The sequence below is a fragment of the Pan troglodytes genome, chromosome 12 (genome assembly GCF_028858775.2).
Source record: "Pan troglodytes isolate AG18354 chromosome 12, NHGRI_mPanTro3-v2.0_pri, whole genome shotgun sequence".
Lineage (NCBI taxonomy): Eukaryota > Metazoa > Chordata > Mammalia > Primates > Hominidae > Pan > Pan troglodytes.
The window spans coordinates 111,636,235-111,655,659 of NC_072410.2; the positions used below are offsets into that span (position 1 = coordinate 111,636,235).

The following is a 19,425-nucleotide window of genomic DNA, read 5'->3' on the forward strand; positions in this document are numbered from 1 at the left end:
GGAGGTAGTTAGGCCATTATTTCTTTAAATGTTTTTTCTGTCTCAGCTTCTGTCTCCTAAGCCCCTATCCCCTTTCTCAGACTTCAGTTACACATGTGTAATCTGCTTGATGTTGTCCCATAGGTAACTGATACTCTTTTTCCCACCAGTCTTTTTTTCTTTGCATGCTTCATTTTGTATAGTTTTTTTGCTATGTCCTTAAGTTCATGGATCTTCTCTTCTACAGTATCTGCTCTAACTTCAGTCCCATTCTATTTGGCTTATTTGACTCCACAAAATTGTTTTGAGATTCATCCATGATGTATATCAATATTTCATTCCTTTTGATTACTTTTATTACATATATCCTTGTAGGGAGATGTGACAATTTATCTGTTCATCTATTAATGGACATTCAGGTTTTTTCCAGTTTTTCTCTCTTATAAATAAAACTACATTATTATTTCTGGATTAACTTGATTCTTTGAAAGTTGTTTTTAAGCTGTGGTAAATTTAGAGTTGTCTTTACTCTGATGGAAAAGATATACGGTATCTCTTTTCTGTTGTTCTAGTGGCTGTGTTTACCATTTTAACATGCACATTTAAGTTTTCAAAATTAATTTTATTGAGGTATAATAACTATACAACTTTATTGAGGTATGCAACTTTTTATACCTTTGTAAGACAACTTTATAATAGAACTTTATTGAGGTATAATTTGCATAGCATAAAATTCACCTGCGTGAAGTGTATGCTTTAGTGAGTTTTAGGAAATTTATAGCATTGTGGAACCACCACTACCATCTGATTTTAGAGCATTTCCACCATCCCAAAGTGGAATGTACACAAAGTCACTTGTACCCTTCAATGACATTTCCTATTACCCTCTGAGCCCCAGGCAACCATTAATGTGCTTTCTGTCCCTGTAGGTTTGCTTTTTCTAGACAGGTCTTATAAATGGAATCATACAATATGTTATCTTTTGCATCTGGTACTTTTTCCTTAGCATACTGTTTTTAAGGTTCATCCACATTGTAACGTTTGTTATACTTCATCCCTTTTTAGTGCTGAATAGTATTCCATTGTATGGTGTGGTATAATAAATAATATATCTAGTCTTTGTTGCCATTTCTGGCACAGAGCTTCAAAAGCCCTGGAATTTCCTGAGTGATAGGAGTGTCTTTGTTACACCGGTGAGGTGACTCACGTGTCCTCCTGATAGCTTCAGGATGAGGGCTGACCGCTACAAAAGACCAAACACATGATTAGAAGATTAAGGCTTTTAGCTGCCAGACCTCCCGGGAGAGGGAGAAGGAGGTGTTGGGGGAGGATTAGAGATTGAGTTTAATCATTCGGCCAGTGATTTAATTAATCATGTCTGTGTAATGGGGCCCTTATAGAAACTCTGGATACTGACACTCAGTGGAGCTTACTGGTTGGTGAACACATTGATGTTCTGGTGCCAGGAGAGAAATGCACTTTTAGTCTACACAGAGAGGGTGGAGAAGCTCTGTAATCTCTTCCACATTTTGTCCTGTGTGCATCCTTTATAATAAAACTGTAATCATAAATATAGCACTGTGCTGAGTTCTGTGAGTCATCCTAGTAAATTGTTAAGCCTGAGGAGGTTGTGGGAACCCCTGAATTTGTAGCCAGTAAGTCCAAAATATAGGGAACCTGGGGATCCCCAAAGTGCAGCTGATTTCTGAAGTGAGGGAAATTTTGTAGAAGACTGAGCTCTTCACTTGTGGGATCTCATACCAAGCCTTGATGGTTAATGTCAGAATTGCATTGCAGAACACCCAGTTGGGGTGGAAACGGTATACAGATGTACTCCATGTTATTTGCTCATTTACCGGTTAATGGACATTTGAATTGCTTCCACTTTTTGGCCATTATGAATAATGAATAATGCCGATATGAATATTTGCTTGTTAGTCTTTGGCGGATATATTTCATTTCTTTTAGGTAGGTACATAGGCGTGGAATCCTTGATTGTTTGCTACATTTATGTTTAACTTTGTAAGACATTATCAAACTGCTTTCCAAAGTGGTTGTGCCATTTTGCATTCTCATCAACACTTAACTATTTTCTGTCTTTTTTAGTATAGCTATTCTGATGGGTGTTAAGTGGTATGTCATTGTGGTTTTAGTGTGCATTTCCCTAATGACCAATGCTATATATATATCACTTGTAAATATTTCCTCCCAACCTGTGGTTCATCTTCTCATCTTATTAATAGTATCTTTCAAGCCAGAAAATTTTTATTTTGATGAAATACCATGTATCAGTTTTTTATTTTGTCAGTTGCGTTTTTGGTGTTACATCTAAGAAACCTTTGTCTAATCTAGGTTCATTAAGATATTCTCCTGTGTTTTTTTAAGATTTTTGTAGTTTTAACTCTTAAATTTAGGCCTATAATTCATTTTGAATTAACTTTTGACTTATGGTGTGAGGTAAGGGTCTAAAAATATTTATCTTTTTGGCTGTAGCTATCCAGTTGTTCAAACTTTTTTTTTTAAATTATTTTTTCCCTCATTAAATTGCCTTGGCACCTTTGTCAACAAATTTATTGATCATAAATACAAGGATTTATTTCTGGGTTCTCAGTTCTATACAACTGTGTTCAATCGATCTATGTATCTTTTCATATGCCAGTACTCATATCTCACTTTGTTGCGCAGACTGGAGTACAGTGGTGCAATTGTAACTCACTGTAAACCTCAAAATCCTGGGCTCAAGCGATCTTCCCACCTCAGCCTCCCAAGTAGCTGGGACTACAGGTGTGCGACCATTCCTGGCTAATTTTTAATATTTGTGTAGAGACACAGTCTCACTTTGTTGCCCAGGCTGGTCTCAAATTCCTGGCCTCAAGTCATCCTCCCACTTAGGCCTCCTCAAGTGTTGGGATTACCGGCGTGAGCCACCGTGCCTGGCCAGTATTGTCTTGATTATTGTAATTTTGTAGTAAGTTTTGAAATTGGGAAATGTAAGTCCTCCTGCTTTGTTCTAGTTCCAGATTGTTTTGGCTTTTCTGAGTCCTTTGCATTTCCAAATAAATTTTAGGACCTGCTTGTTGGTTTTTGGAAAAGACCCACTGGGATTGAGATGGAGATTGCATTGAATATAATGATCAATTTGGGGAGAGTTGCCATTTTGATAGTATTGATTCTTCCAATCCATGTACATGAGGTGGTCTCTTCATTTATTTTCATATTTCCTTTAATCATTTAAACATGTTGTACACTGACACACACAACAGACACACACACACACACACACTTTCTCAATTTGGTAACCAGCCTTATCATGCTTTCCTATTTCTTCCTTCTCTTCATCCTGATGCCTTCCATTTTAAAATTATGTCTCACATAATAATCCTCTTACTTGGATTTATTCCTTTTTTCCCCCCTAGTCAAAGTCTCACTCTGTCGCCCAGCCTGGAATGCAGTGGCACGATCTCGGCTCAGTGCAACCTCTGCCTCCCGGGTTCCAGCAATTCTCCCACCTCAGCCTCCCGATTAGCTGGGATTACGGCATGCGCCACCATTCCTGGCTCATTTTTGTAATTTTAGTAGAGATGGGGGTTTTGCCATGTTGGCCAGGCTGATCTCAAACTCCTGACCTCAGGTGATCTGCCTGCCTCGGCCTCCCAAAATGCTGGGATTACAGGCATGAGCCACTGCTGTGCCCAGCTATTCTTCATTTTGTCAAACTATATTCTTGAATAATTTTTTTGAAAATGGTCTGTCAATTATAAAATTTCATTTTGTCATCTCCTTTGTTTTCTTGTCTGCCATATTCTAGAATCAAAATTATTTTCCCTCAAAACTTTGAAGATATAGCTATGTTGCCTTTTATATTCAGTATGTTGGCTGAGAGGTTTGTTGCCAATATGATTTTATGTTTTTGTGTACATGGCATTTTTTGGAAACAGGATTTTTCTCTTGGATTTCTGAAAATTTAGCCCTAGCTGTATAAAGTATCAGTTTCATTTAGAGGTTTTCTTGATCTTAGATTTTTAACTTTACTCATTTCTAGAAATTTTTGTTTACTATTCCTTTGTTCTAGTCTACATACTCTCTAGAACTACTTTTAGGTAGACGTTGGTGCTTTTCTGACATTGCTCTGTATTTCATCTCTTACTCCTTCAGTGTGTTCAGAGAACATTCATTTTCTCAGTTTTCTAACTGTAATGTTTGTCTATCATCAGTCATATAGTGAATTCTTAGACTTCAGGGTTTTTTTGGTCCTCATATCAGCCTAACGTTTAATTGATGTGACATCTGTTACCCTTTTGAGGGTATCGATTTTACATATATTTTTTGTTTTCTTTTGAGACAGAGTTTTGCTCTTGTTGCCCAGGCTGGAGTGCAATGGTGTAATCTCGACTCACTGCAACCTCCGCCTCCGGGGTTCAAGCAGTTCTCCTGCCTCAGCCTCCCAAGTTGCTGGGATTACAGGTGCCTGCCACTACGCCTGGCTAATTTTTTATAGTTTTAGTAGAGACAGGGTTTCACCACGTTGGCCAGGCTGGTCTCGAACTCCTGACCTCAGGTGATCCACTTGCCTCGGCCTCCCAAAGTGGTGAGATTACAGGTGTGAGCCACCACGCCTGGTTGATTTTACATTTTTAAAGCTGTCTTCGGTTTGTCCTATTAAACATTTCCTTGAGTATTATTTTTGTTTCTCAAATTGCTGTTTTCTCTATTTCATGATGTTGGTTTTTCTCAAATATTGATTCTTAGTTTTATCTTTTCCCTGTTTGTCTGTGGAAGACTTGTGTTTGCATTGCTTGTTTCTGGGAGGGGTGTGACATACTGTTTGGTAGAATGTACAGATAGGTTTTCTTCAGACATTATGGTTTCTCTGTCTGTCTGGGGGGTCAGTAGCAACCTGGACTGGTATCTTCTTTCTCTGGTCCCAATGCTACTGCTATAGTCTCAGTACACTGAATGTCTCTTGTTTATCATGAACAAGGTGATGGGGAAGGGGAGAGAAGAGTTTCGCCTCTTCCAAATATGGCTACCAGTGACTCATTCTTTCCATTGATATGGGGCTTATTCCCTCTTCTTGTATCCGTTGAATCTAGTATCTCTAGATTTTTTAAAATTGCTCCTACCTCCTCTGCTCTTTTCTGTGTGAGTTAGGTGCAGTAGTTTGTTCAGAAAGCTGTTTTCTTTAAATTATAGTGAATTCTTCTGTCATTCTTTCACCTTTAATGTTCCTTATTCCTGTTTGTTTCTTTCTTAAATGTTTCTATTTAAATAGTTTCTTTTGTATTGTGTTCTCCATGAGGGGAAATATTCATTTATGCTTGAATAAGGTACCCATATAAAAATTTTGTCTGATACTGTTTATCCATTACATATGCCTGAGTCTAAAATAAAAGATCTCATAAATTTTAGTTTTGGTTATAAAATAGTTTGCCTTTTTCAATAGTAATAATAGTTTTTTAAATTTTTGTTCTGATTATGATTTTTGGTTTGGGTTTTTAAAAATTTTTCCTTTTCCTTTTGTTTTCCAGCTTTTTTATGCCTTTCAAGATGATAGGTATCTGTACATGGTAATGGAGTACATGCCTGGTGGAGACCTTGTAAACCTTATGAGTAATTACGATGTGCCTGAAAAATGGGCCAAATTTTACACTGCTGAAGTTGTTCTTGCTCTGGATGCAATACACTCCATGGGTTTAATACACAGAGATGTGAAGCCTGACAACATGCTCTTGGATAAACATGGACATCTAAAATTAGCAGATTTTGGCACGTGTATGAAGATGGATGAAGTAAGTAAGCAAATTATTTAAAACGATAGTGTTTTGAGGGACAGAAATAAATGAAATACTTTAAGTCAGGTCTTCATAGTTTTGAACAAAGGTAAATTTAGTTTTCATAACTGTATAGCACCCAAACAAGATATAACCAACTTAAAACATTTCCTTAACCAACTTAAAACATTTCTTTTGTAATCATTTATGTAGCTGTAGAGTACTTATCAAGAGAAGTAAAAACTTAGCTTAGTTATCTTCCTCATAGACTGTTGACAAGCATTTGCTACCAATCAAAACCGGTTCATATATATAATCTAGGTGAAGAAGGACACAAAATCTAAATTAAGGTAAATAGGTATTTTCACCACCATTGTTACTTCTGCATTTTTTTCTTTAAGAGGAGGTAAAAGTAAGTAAAGAAATTTATGTTACAACCTCCTCGTCACTCCGTCTGCATCAACCACACAGAATAAATTTGGGAACATCATCTGTTGCGATGCTTTACCTGTTGATCAATTCATATTATGATTAATAGGTTCAGTGGCATTAACCTCATAGCTAATTATGATACTGATTTATTTTGGTTGTAAAATTTATATATCTTGCCCTTTTCTCTGTAAGTGTGCAGTAAGTAATTCTTGATGGAGAGGGATCGGGTTCTGTTTCCTTTGTATTACCCTGTTGGTCCTAGGAGTCGACTTATAAATGTTAATATATATTGACAGCAAACTGTATTTCATCTTTTGTATGTTTTTTATAACTTTCCAGTATGCTTATAAAGCCAATCTTATTTCTTGGTAGTTACCTAGTCAAATGTTTATTTTGAGTTAAGGTAATTTTCTCTCTACCTCTTAACTTGTTCATGCCACCTGTATGACATTCACTTACATTGATCATTTTACCTTCATCAGCATTCCAGCTTCTAAGCTCATCTCAGATTTTACCTCGGCTTTAAGGTTCCTTCTGATAATCCTGACCTGACTGATCATTCTTTAATGTCATAATGTCCATAATTTCCTCACATAGTCAGAATTTGTGCTATACTTTGTGGGCCATTTTTGTCCATCTTAATCTATCCAGGTAGAACTTAATATCCCTATATATTTTTGGTCTTTTTGATAGAGTCTGTTATATTCTGCAACCCTTAATCAGTGTTTAATAGGTGGAGTTTTTTATTGTACCCAAAGCTCCCTCTTGTGGTATTTGGTATAATATAGTGTGAAATGATTAACAGTGCAAATTATCTTTAATGAAAATGAAGTATGAAATAATTTCCTAATAGAATGCTAAACTTATGTCTGCTATACATAAGAGAAGATGTTTTGGTGTTGTATTTCCATGAATGTATTGCGATTTTCATTAAACCAAAAACTTTTGGCGCTAGGGTACAGACAAATAAGTCATACCACATGTTTTTAGGGAAGATAAGGGTGGTTAAGGAGAGAAAGGTGTAGAGAAGAAGAATATGGGGAACGGGATAGAATATGGTACCTACAGAATAATTGTATAAGCATGTAAGCAAATACTTAAATTGTCTCTTTATAAGGCAAAGTAAAACATGGCCTAATTTTGTTTACTATTTTTACTTTTATTTATTTTTATTTATTATTTTTAATAAATTTAAAAAATATGGACTGCTTCAAGAATTTGCATGTTATGCTTGTGCAGGGGCCATGCTAATCTTGTCTGTATCATTCTAATTTTAGTATATGTGCTGCCTAAGTAAGCACGGTTTGCTGTTTTTGAACTCAGATACAGACAGTTGAGTTAATTATACTCCTTGGTTCATAGTTTATTGTCATGAGTAGTCAACACGAAGGCCTCATCTTGCTTTTATTTTATATTTTCCTCCATTCAGTTTCTGTCTCATTCTGTCTTTCCTCTCCCTAATAGATAGCTAGTATATGTTCACCATACGTTTTTGCAGATTATTAGTATAGTGTACTATATGTTCTTAGCTGGTATAAACAGTATCTTGATATAGATGTCATTTTGTTTGCTGTTGTTACTCAGCATTGTTTTTATATCTCTCCCTGATGTCAGTTAGTTCATTGCTTCTTTCTGCTGCTTAGTATTCCATAGTATCTATCAATCAATTTACCTTATTATTCCTTGGATGTTCGATTTCTAGGTCACCTCCAAATCCCTGCTAACAACAATACTATCTTGAACATCTTTATATATGTCCCATGTATATGCTTACAGGGGGTTCTCTAAATATAAACATAGAAGTGAAACTACTACATCAGAGGGTACATAAAGAAAGAATTGCCCGATCTCCAGAATGGCTGTGAATGTTTCTAACTACTTACTACTAGTACACGAGAGATCTTGTCTCCCCATATCCTTGCTAACACTTACTATTCAGTTCTCTAAGGGTTACCAGTTCCATTGATATACAGTAGTATCTTTAAACAATTATGTTCATCTTATTGGACTAAGGTTGCCAAGAAAAAAATAAGATTTGTAAAAATTACATTAATCTTTTTTTGTTGTTATTGTAGACACGGTCTCCTCTGTTGCCCAGGCTGGAGTGTAGTGGTGTAATCATAGCTCACTGTAGCCCGAAACCCCTGGGCTCAAGGGATCCTCCCTCCTTAGCCTCCTGAGTAGCTGGGACAACAGGCGTGCACCACCATGCCTGGTTCATTTTTTTATATTTCATAGAGACAGTATCTCTCTATGTTGCCTAGGCTGATCTCAAACTCCTGGGCTCAAGTGATCCTCCTGCCTCAGCCTCCTAAAATGCTGGGATTACAGGTGTGAGGCACTGTGCCTGACCAGTTATGTTAATCTTGTAACTAATGATGACAAACCTCTCTTCATATATTTGTCAGTCATTTCTGTTTTGTGAATTACTTGTTTATATCTTTTAACTCTTTTAAATTGGTTTCTTGTTCATGTACAGGGATTGCTTATATAATCTAGATAGTGATTCCATAGATATTGCTGATATCATCTTCCATTGTGTTACCCATCTATGCCTTCCTTTGTTTGAATAGAACTCCTTCATTCTGATGTAGTCAAAGATGTTTTTTAACAAATACTGAACTTTTAAAATGTTGTTTTACCCCAGATCTCCATTCCTCAAGCAATACTAAGGATAATTATACAATGTTTAAGAACAAAAGAGTTTTTTATTAAAAACTATAGTACATTGGATTTATAATTTTCTATTAGTTTTTAACATGAATAGTCTTATTGCAAGTTTAAGGCTCAACACTTCATGTGCCTTTGTTTGATTATTGTTACTATACTAAAGCCATTAGAAATGTCCATAGTTTTGGCCAGCTGTGGTGGCTCACACCTGTAATCCCAGCACTTTGGGAGGCCAGGGTGGGCAGACTGCTTGAAGCCAGGAGTTTGAGACCAGCCTGGGAAACAAGGTGAACCCCCATTTCTACTAAAAACAGAAAAATTAGCCAGGCGTGATGGTGCATGCCTGTAATCCCAGCTCCTTGGGTGGCTGAGACATGAGAATTGCTTGAACCCAGGGGGTGGAAGTTGCAGTGAGCCGAGATCGTGCCAGGCCACTGCCCTCCAGCCTGGGCGACAGAGCAAGACCCTGTCTCAAAAAAAAAAAAAAGAAATGTCCATAGTTTTATTCTCATCCACTTACAGAAGGGACTGTGACTTGGTTTTATACAGCTTACATGCCAGAAATAACTTTTACATTTTTAAAAGTTTGTTTAAAAAAAAGAAGAAAAATATGTGACGGAGACCCTGTGTGGCCCACAAAGCCAAAATATTTAGAGTCTGGCCCTTTACAGGAAAAATTAGCCAACACTTTATCTATAATATAGACATATATGCTCAAATTATTTTTCAGCCATCCTGACTTCCTATAAAATGTTATGCCATGGATAAAAGCAAAAATAAAATACAACTATAAACTTACAAGGACTAAAATGATTTGTCACTATCAGAATTAAGAGTAATAGTATCTCATTAAATTATATAATTGATAAATTGTATATTACACAACTTTCTGGATGCAGTTGCCGTCACCCTTATTCTCTCAGAAAAAAAAAAACTTATCTAAATGTGAGTCAGAGTCACATTGTAAGATATTTATATGTAGATGTGTCTCAGTAATAGTTGAGAGCTACTGCTATGTTGGGTGTACTCTTTGCGTGTCATGCATTTTATAGCAACCTTTACCTCCTTTTAAGACCACTTTATATGTTAGTATTTTAAATTACCTGAAGAGGCCAGGCACAATGGCTCATGCCTGTAACCCCAGCACTTTGGGAGGCTGAGGTGGGTGGATCATCTGAGGTCAGGAGTTCGAGACCAGCCTCGCTAATATGGTGAAACCCCATCTCTACTAAAAACACAAAAATTAGCCGGGCATGATGGCGCGGGCCTATAGTCCCACCTACTCAGGTGACTGAGGCAGGAGAATCGCTTGAACCCAGGAGGCGGAGGTTACAGTCAGCCAAGTTCGTGCCACTGCGCTCCGGCCTGGGTGACAAAGCGAGACTCTGTCTCAAAAAGAAAAAAAAAAATTACCTGAAGAAAAAAAAAATTACCTGAAGACGATTTTTATCCATTAATATTCTAGCATATACCATTTGACTAAATAGAAGATATAATTTTTTAAAAGCTAACTGGTAGCTTTTCTTTTTAAGTAATTTTTTTTAAAAAAGGTATGCATTTTCAAAAGGTTTCTCAGATTATTTTAAATGTATCATATTAAATATGTATTTGCTAAATGTATTTGATGTATTATGGCCCAAAATATCATAAATTCAGAGAATTTACTGAAAACACTGAATTTACTGAAAAGAGAAGAATTTCCTAAAACAGAAGCATTCAGTGATTCTGTTATTAAAAATTCCATTTACAGTTTTTTTTCCACCTTTATAGGAAGCATTTCAGTTGTTTTTAGACCAACTCCAAGATTTCTGATTGACCAGTTTTGTGTTTTCAGTAAGTTATCTCGATTTATGATATTTTTTGACCATGATAACACATCAAATATATTTAGAAAATACACATTTAATCTGATACATTTAAAATAAAATAATTTGAGAAACCTTTTGAAAATGCATACTTGATTATCTGGCTCTCCAGCTTAATACCCTTCAGTAGATTTCTGTCATCTACTGAATTAAGTTCAAACTCCTTAGCTTGTCACATGAAATTTCTTCTGATACGACCCCCTGCCTGCTTTTGTACCCTATTCTCTATCATTTGACAGTACTTTATGGCTTAGAAGTCTTGAGTTACATGTAGTTCTTTCTGTACTATGATATATCATGATTCTTGGCCTACGTATATGCTGTCTAAAAATCTGCCTGGAAAATTCTTGTTCATATTTTGAAACTCAGTCCAAAGTTTGCCATCTTGTGAAAGCTCCTTAGGTTGACTTCTTTGTCCTTTCCACATATCCCCCTTTTGGAGCATTTTCTTATTTTTTGACACTATACAATGTTCAAGACTTGTCTTATATTTTCTCTGTCTCACTTCTGGAATCACTTACTTCTCCAAGAAGCTCTGATTCTTTTTATTAAAGAATGGTATTTATAAATCAATAATTGGGTGCTAGATGTGCTCATTGCTTCTGGACTGTCATTACTTCTAGGCCCTGCCAGCTGACAGAGTTAGGGGGTATATATTGTATATACTAAATGTACTAAACCATAAACCACATGCACACATGTTTATATTTAATTCTGAATATGTCTGTATATATAGCATATTAAAAATTAGGAGCTCATACTGATAACTCTGATTCAAGTCCAGCACCACTGGGTTTATTCTTGTCTCCCTCCTTTCTTTTTTGTAATTTCTTTTGTGAACAGTAAAACTCTTGGCTCTTATTATCTGCAATATATTTACTTACCAGTTCAACCCTAGTATACACATAAAATTATTTCAGAATTGTCAGTCCTTACCCCTGTGACAAACAGATTTGCTAACCAAAATATATTATTTTTGTACACTTCTTTCTGTTTTTAATTAGTCTTACAGTATTGTGTTAAGATGTTATTTTCCATGGTTACTTAGTTTATTTTGTTTCTTTCTACCTTCTCTAATGTGGTTATATTATTTGTTTATAAAACAAGTTCATTTCTTGTTTCTTTGTGTTGCATTTAGAGATCCCCCCACATCCTGATTGGTTTTAATGTTTTTTTTTTTTTTTTGGATACGTGAAGTTTCCTCTGGTTTTAGGAGATAGAGCCATGCAAAATGTATGCTCAGAGAAGAGTCACTTGCTCCATATTCCCATACCCTGTTCCCATTACTCCCTTCTTTCCATCCTTTGCCCACCCACCCACTGTTGGTAAACCAATCTCTTTAGTTTTTTACTTATCCTTCTCACAGTTCATTTAAACAGGGTTAGAGACTTGTTATAAATGTAGATTTCATATTCATATAATTTGAGGGCTTCCACATAAGACACTTTTTAAGTATTTTTAAATATCATTTTCAAATGTTTGTTTTAAAAACTTCAGTATGCTAGCCAAAAATTATGGTTAGAACATTAATTTTCCAAAAGCAGAGTGTTATTCACATAGTTTAGTATGTGAATATAGTTTACTATTAGTAATTACTATTACTATATAGAATATAATAGTTTGTAACCAATAAAAATCTTTAGTCCTACCCAAGTATTTATTCTGCAAGTGGTTATTCACACTGATATGCAGCTTATCCTTCCAGTCTTCATTGTGTAGAACTTTACATTTAGTTGATTTGGATTTCACTGCATTTCTTGAACAAGTTTATACCAGGTTGTTCCTGTTTCTTTATGCTCTTTTTTTCTATCTAACCTGTCGTACCATCCTCTCTCCTTTAAACCCTAGCTTATCCATCCTTTACAGCCTAACTTTATGCCAATTCTTTCTTATCTTGCCCTTTCTTCTCCTTCCTCTGAACCTTTGAATGCTAAGTAATTTTTCCTTTGGTTGTATGTGTGTGTTTGTGTTTGTGTGTGTGTGTGTCTCCAGTAAGTTGGTTTTAGTAGCTAAGTCTCATATAATTTTTTAAAAGCTTAATTTCTGTGGGTGTATGTGAAATAAGGAAATTTTCTTTAACCTAATAAGCCTCTATTGATTTTTTCCCCCAACAGAAGTCTAGACTATAGGACAGTCCATGATAAAAATTAATTGTATACCCTGCCTTTTGAAGTCAGGCACTGTCTTGTTCATAATTTGTCCTTTGTAGTAATCCACACAAAGTGTTACTCCCATGGTTTGCTCAATTATTTCCATAACATTTATTTTTAAATTTGTGTTCACACTAAAATAGCTTTTATTCTCTATTTGCTATATATGTGGGAAAATAAAGCCATTGAGTTAGTTCTGCCAATTTGAGAATGAATGAAAAGATTTTTTCTATAACAAGTTTTATATAAAGTTACATAAATTAGGTTTACAAAATGTGTTCAACCTCCTTTTCTCAAGGTAGCCATAATACTCAATATTAGGTAGTTTGTATAGCTTCCTTATGAGGAATGTGGGCAACACACTCTTTACTGGGCAGGTAAAGGAAATAAAGGGCACTTAATCTCTCAAATCATTGCAAGTTGGACAGAGCTAGAGGTAAAGAAATACCATTTAGCACCATACTTCTCTAGTCATTTAATTTTGCGGCATGCAGACACACACACCCCTATAATGGTTATTGTACTTGTCAAAAAGACATCAGGGAGGGATTATTTTATTATCTGCTGAAACTAAACACAGATAAGTGGTTTTTAAAAATCATCATGCCAAATATATTGATGCCACAGCTGCATATTTCTAAATATATAGCTTGGAAGTATAGCTTTCACACTTCTAAGATCTTTTAATTTAAACATTTGATCTATTTCTTCATTTTTTTTCTTGGTAATACAAGAGCCAATTCTTTATTCTGTCTCCAAACTGGGGCCCTTTGTTATCTTAATTACTTCAGTTTATTCTGGAAATATGAAAGCTTCCTTTCTCTAATGATTCTTTTTCGTGGGTCAGTGTCCTTAAGACCACATTTTGTACTAACCTCATAACTATAGTGTAAGAAATAAGAAAAAGAAAAGTTGTTGATTTGCATGGAATCTCCATTTTACCAAACCTTTTTCTTCTTTCATTGAGGAAGCCTCCTGTATTTTAGAGTTCACAGTTTATTCCTATCTCCCATAATTTAGGCATTTTAATGCATTTTCCAGTGTATTTATTCTCTGTATCCTGAAGTCATGTCAGCAGTGAAGTTCTGTTGGTTAGCAATATGTAATCATTGTATATCTAGTAATAAATGGATTCATTGCATTTATAAGTGTGTGTTTTTACACTGAACTGTTTTTTCTTTATCTCTCCTGTTCATGCAGACAGGCATGGTACATTGTGATACAGCAGTTGGAACACCGGATTATATATCACCTGAGGTTCTGAAATCACAAGGGGGTGATGGTTACTATGGGCGAGAATGTGATTGGTGGTCTGTAGGTGTTTTCCTTTATGAGATGCTAGTGGGTAAGTAAATATTTTAACTTCTTTTTTCAAAATGCTTCTTATAATACTTTATTTCAGTCAAGAATTTGAGAATATAAGGAAATTAATTGCCTTTGTCGTAGGGAAGAATTAGATTTCTGGAAACTTTGAATTAGTAGTATCTGATAGGGCAGACTGTTAATTGGAAAATTAATACCAAGCCTGATACTGGCATGGTGATTAAATAGAATAAGTAGAATGTAAAAAGAATTAAAAATATATCAGACATTTTTGAATTAAAATATTAGAACAAGAAGCAAGTTTACAGCTTCAGTGGGCCTTCATTCTAAGATTTTCCTTCTTTTTTTTTTTTCTGAGGCAGGGTCTCGCTCTGTTGCCCAGGCTGGAGTGCAGTGGCATGAATGTGGCTTACTGCAGCCTTGACCTTCTAGGCTCAAGTGATCATCCCATTTTGCCTCCCAAGTAGCTAGGATTACAAGCACATGCCACTAAACCTGGCTGATTTTTCTCATTTTTTGTAGGGAGTGGTCTCATCATGTTGCCCAGGCTAGTTTCAAACTCCTGACCTCAAGTGTTACTCCCACCTCAGCCTCCCAAAGTGCTGGGATTTTAGGGATGAACCACCACACCTAGCCCTCTAAGATTTTCTTGATCAATCATATTTGTTATAATATTTAAATATAAGACTTAATATTTGTCCCAATAGTAGTAGAGAAGTAAAAATCTCTTTAGTTTATGTAATTACATAATTGATTTCGTAAACAACTATATTCCTTCCATTTACTTCTTGCATATATATTGTTTGTAATTCTCGTGAAATAAATTATAAATACAGTGTTTACCATTTGATTATCAAGATAAATATATTTTATAATAACATTTCAGTTTTAGAAAACTCAGAGACAGATTTAGTTATTTCTTCTTTTTTATGACCAAATCAAAATTTGAAAGGCTGAAGTATTTCAAAACTTTCTTTACATCATAGATTTCATTCCTAATGTTTCCCATTTGTAAGTACTGGGGTCATAAAAATACTAGTACCTTCTGGCTAAGGAAGCCAGTGACGTGGCATGGGGATGAGGGTTGAAAATGTAGTTAAATCCACTTTCCAAGGCAAGTATGTCAAGGCTAATAACATAATATGGAATTAATTAGAGTTAAAAATATACTTTTTAGAATTAGAGAATATATTTTCTAAAAGATGAGCCTAAAAGAAATGGTAGTGTAAAACCTGTGTGATAAAAGACTTATGGTTATTGCTAAAAAATCAGAAATTTTCGGTAAATTGCAAATTTAAATAATAATTACTCTTGAACTTTTTTGTGGCATAAATTGCTTTCTCTTGATGACTGTCTTGTGTATGTAGCATTGATCTTGTTATGCTTTGTTTCATGTCATAGTATGACCTACTTTATTTTGGGCCTTTCAAAGTGAGTCTGTTTGTACACATCATATGGTCCCATGTAGCTGTCCGTTCTCCCATCTCTGGCCTAGGTTGTGTCTTGTAATCTTTTGAAAATAGAGTATATTCTCTTTTTTGCCTAGACACGCTTTCCTAGGGATTTACAAAATAAGGTACTTTAGAGGAAGTAATTTGGCTTATTTGATGAAGAGGCCATTTAAATTCTCACGACTGCCAGGCTGGGTGGTGCTAGCTCAGCTCTTCAGGAGGCGGAGGCAGGAGGATCACTTGAGCCCAGGAGCTCAAGGCCAGCCTGGGGAACATATGAGATACTGTGTCTAAAAAAGTAATAATAAAAGAGTAAAATTAAAATAAATAAAAAATGTTTAACATAAGAAAGTTTAAAAAGTTAAAAAATAAACTAAAAAAATAAAAAATAAAATCTTGAATTCATCACTTCCCTCCACCTTTCTTTGAACACAAACAAAAATAACTACCTGAAGACATTTTTTGAAGTTTTGGATTGGCTGATTTGGGAAAGTCAGGTTTTCATTAAAGTTACTTGTAGTGTAGGTGTACTGGCAGAGCCTGTAACACTTGTGGCTTTAGCTGAGTACTGGCCAAAATGGTGCCTTCAACATTTTCCATCTTTATACTTGCTTCAGTGCATCTATTACAGTCATTAGTAAGAACACTGCATGGGGAGACCATTTCTTCCCTCTTTCAACTCTAGCTATATGTCATTTTAAGCTAGTCACAGTCTGTCTCTCTGGGTCTGACTTCCTCTTATGTAAAATAATAGAGCTGGTTTAACTCTTGCAGCAGCCCTGTCTGGCCTATCATGATGTAAATGTTTTAAATCTGTGCTGTCGAGTGTGGTGACCATTGGTTACAACATGACTTAAAATGTGGCTAGTATAACTAGGGAATTGTGTTTTTCATTTTATTTAATTCATTTTAACTTTAAATTGCCACCTATAGCTAGTGGCAACTGTGTTGTATAACATATCTCTAGAGAATGATTTCAAAATGCTGATCCAGCCCAAGCATTAAAGGACCCTGACTGATCTGACCCCACATAGGAACTCTTTCTCTTGGACTATTCAGTAAAACATTTCCTCTCTTAAATTAAAAAAAAAAAAAAACTCAACAAATTCGGGAGTTATCATTGATTTTATTTTGCTTTTAAGGGATGAGGGATCATTGGTGGTGTTAAATTTTAAATATATTCTTTGTTTTAGAATATAACAATATGTCTGTTGTTTTGACTGGGACTCTGTGCCCATAGAATATTTGTTCTTCCCTGCATGTGACAAATTTAAACTTAACATATTTAAGTACTAGGTGAAAAGTGTTTCCTTTGCATTCTCTGTTACATTCAGTATCTTCTTTCTTGAAATTTTAGGGGATACTCCATTTTATGCGGATTCACTTGTAGGAACATATAGCAAAATTATGGATCATAAGAATTCACTGTGTTTCCCTGAAGATGCAGAAATTTCCAAACATGCAAAGAATCTCATCTGTGCTTTCTTAACAGATAGGTAATGTACATTGAATTTCTTTGTAGAGAAGCCCTTTATGTTAAATTTATAGAAATAAAAGCATGCCTAGCTTATTAACATATGAAATCAGTCTGCCTCTCATTACCCAAGTAGCATCTAATTCTGGGTTAGCCTTTTCCTTCTGCTAAGCCTGGTGTTGGGCTACCTTGTTGTTATGTGTGTACAGCCCAGTTGTAATCGAACTCTAACCTTAACCCTCATGTCTAAAAAGGAAAAAATAGAACGTGGTAAAACAATGGATTTGAAAGAAATAAAACTTTTGTGTTGTTCACATTTTATCCTCCAAGCTGGTTATTCCATATTACTCTTATATAACTTTTGAGAGTATTTTGTGTAGATAAATACTCAACAGGTTATAATCTTAAAAACTATTCGTGTTAGACTTGGGAGTGCTTCCTTCCCAACCCTTTTTAATTTGCATTTGAATATGAGCAAGACTATCCTGGAAATTCTATACTTTTAAAAACAAAATAGATGAACAAAGGTGTGAAAACCTGCCCCCAAAAGAGAAGCTAGAAAACTATTTGATTTCTCTTCTTTGTTCACCCCATTCCATTTTTTTCTAATGTCCCGTTTTATATTTGTGATAGGAGTCATCCTGTCAAAGGACCAACATATACAAGAGGATGCTCACACCCTCGTTCAAACTTACACATCAGCTTTATGATCTTGGGGAAATTATTTTTACTTTTTTGGGAAATAATTTTACTCATCCATAAAACAGTGGGCTCAAATTACAAAACTAAGGGCATTTCTAGCTTTAATATGCTAAGATTCCTTAGCACATCTTATTGCTTATTAATTTGTTACAAGCATTACGGCAGTGACTATCCTCACACATTCATCTCTGCATACTTTTTATAGGATAAAATCTTAAAGGTGGAATTCTGGGATACACATTTTAAACTTAAGTGATGTTACAAAATTGATCCCCAGAGAAGTTACAGCAGTATGTATTTCCATTAACAAAATTGTTTTCTTCTCGTCAAACTGAACATTGTAAAATGTTTTTTCTTTTTTTCATCAAAGAGGAGAATTATTTTTATTTGTCAATCATTTGTAGAATAAAACTTTAATACCTGTCAATTACATGGTTGACGAGCAGTTGGTGCTGATAAACTCAAAGTAAAATGGAAATGACGATTTATATATTAAGACCTGGAGATGAGGAGATGTTATCTTTGAAAAGAAGGAGAGACGCCTCTTTCTAAGAGGATAGGGTGGAAGAAGAACACAGCCTGTATGATGTTTGATGTGGGCACTGAGCAGGATTGGTAGGGATGGTCATAATTTGTGCTGGATGATAAATTGTACAACAGGGTACACCTGTTTTATGTTAATGAAAGGAGTGTTATTCATGAAAGTTTTGAATTAGTAGTCATGGGGCAGGGGTGTGCAATCTAAGGAATGATTATAGGTGAAAAACTGATATTTTGAAAACGAGTTAATGCCGTAAATATGGCTAGGAGCACTTCCCCTTAAGGTCTACAGTTTTCCTATTTATGTTAAACATAGCTCCAGGGCCTTGTATAACACAGATGCTGTCTATTTCCATACAGTCTTCATTGAAGACTCAGAGGGTCAAAGAATGAAATTCTTTGTAACATTTTTCATATATGCAGAATGATAAGTTTAATATACATGTAGAGATATACTTTACCAGAATAAATATGGATAGCTTCAAACATAATATATGCATTCTTTTTAGGAAAGGGAGAGATTTTTAAAATAATATTTCTATTAGGGAAGTTTTGAATAACTCTTCTCTGCCGAAAGTTAGACCTATGTCTGTTTATATCCTGAAGTTATTGTCATTCAGTCGTGGCACATGCAGGTGAATTTTTTTACTTGATAGTCTTAACGTACTTTCATTTGATGCAAACTATAGACAGAAACATTTTACTTTTCATGACATTTATTGTGCATTACAGTTTTTTAAATCTGTCTAAAGAGATCACATACTGTAACTTGGGATTGCTTATTTTTGAGAAACATTTAAGCTGAAGCTTTTAATACAAATATCTCAAATTTACTTGAGATCTTTATTTTGGTTAAACTGTTGACATAGAGTTAATCTTTTTATTTTACAATTTTTAAATAATGCAATCTTTAACTGCATTGTTTAGGGAGGTACGACTTGGGAGAAATGGGGTGGAAGAAATCAGACAGCATCCTTTCTTTAAGAATGATCAGTGGCATTGGGATAACATAAGAGAAAGTAAGTCAATAAACCTAAATATTTTCATTCCATCACATTCTGAAACTCA

The 19,425-nt window shown here is 35.1% G+C and overlaps 1 protein-coding gene and 1 non-coding gene across 11 annotated transcripts in view; one reads left to right on the forward strand and one right to left on the reverse strand.

Moving 5' to 3' along the window:
* The window catches only part of ROCK2 (Rho associated coiled-coil containing protein kinase 2), a 165,615-nt gene that overhangs the window by 104,903 nt on the left and 41,287 nt on the right, over positions 1–19,425 (forward strand). For all 10 annotated transcript variants that reach the window (XR_010149192.1, XM_063789312.1, XM_054678255.2 and 7 more), the window contains 4 exons: positions 5,508–5,768; positions 14,068–14,212; positions 16,999–17,137; positions 19,285–19,376. Coding sequence is in view for 9 of the 10 variants with exons in the window: in XM_063789312.1 (XP_063645382.1) it covers positions 5,508–5,768; positions 14,068–14,212; positions 16,999–17,137; positions 19,285–19,376 (637 nt within the window). In the remaining variant the exon portion in view is untranslated. The remainder of the gene's footprint in view (positions 1–5,507; positions 5,769–14,067; positions 14,213–16,998; positions 17,138–19,284; positions 19,377–19,425) is intronic.
* LOC112208324 (U6 spliceosomal RNA) lies at positions 7,377–7,483 on the reverse strand. Its single transcript, XR_002942726.1, has one exon. It is a non-coding gene; the product is annotated as a U6 spliceosomal RNA (small nuclear RNA).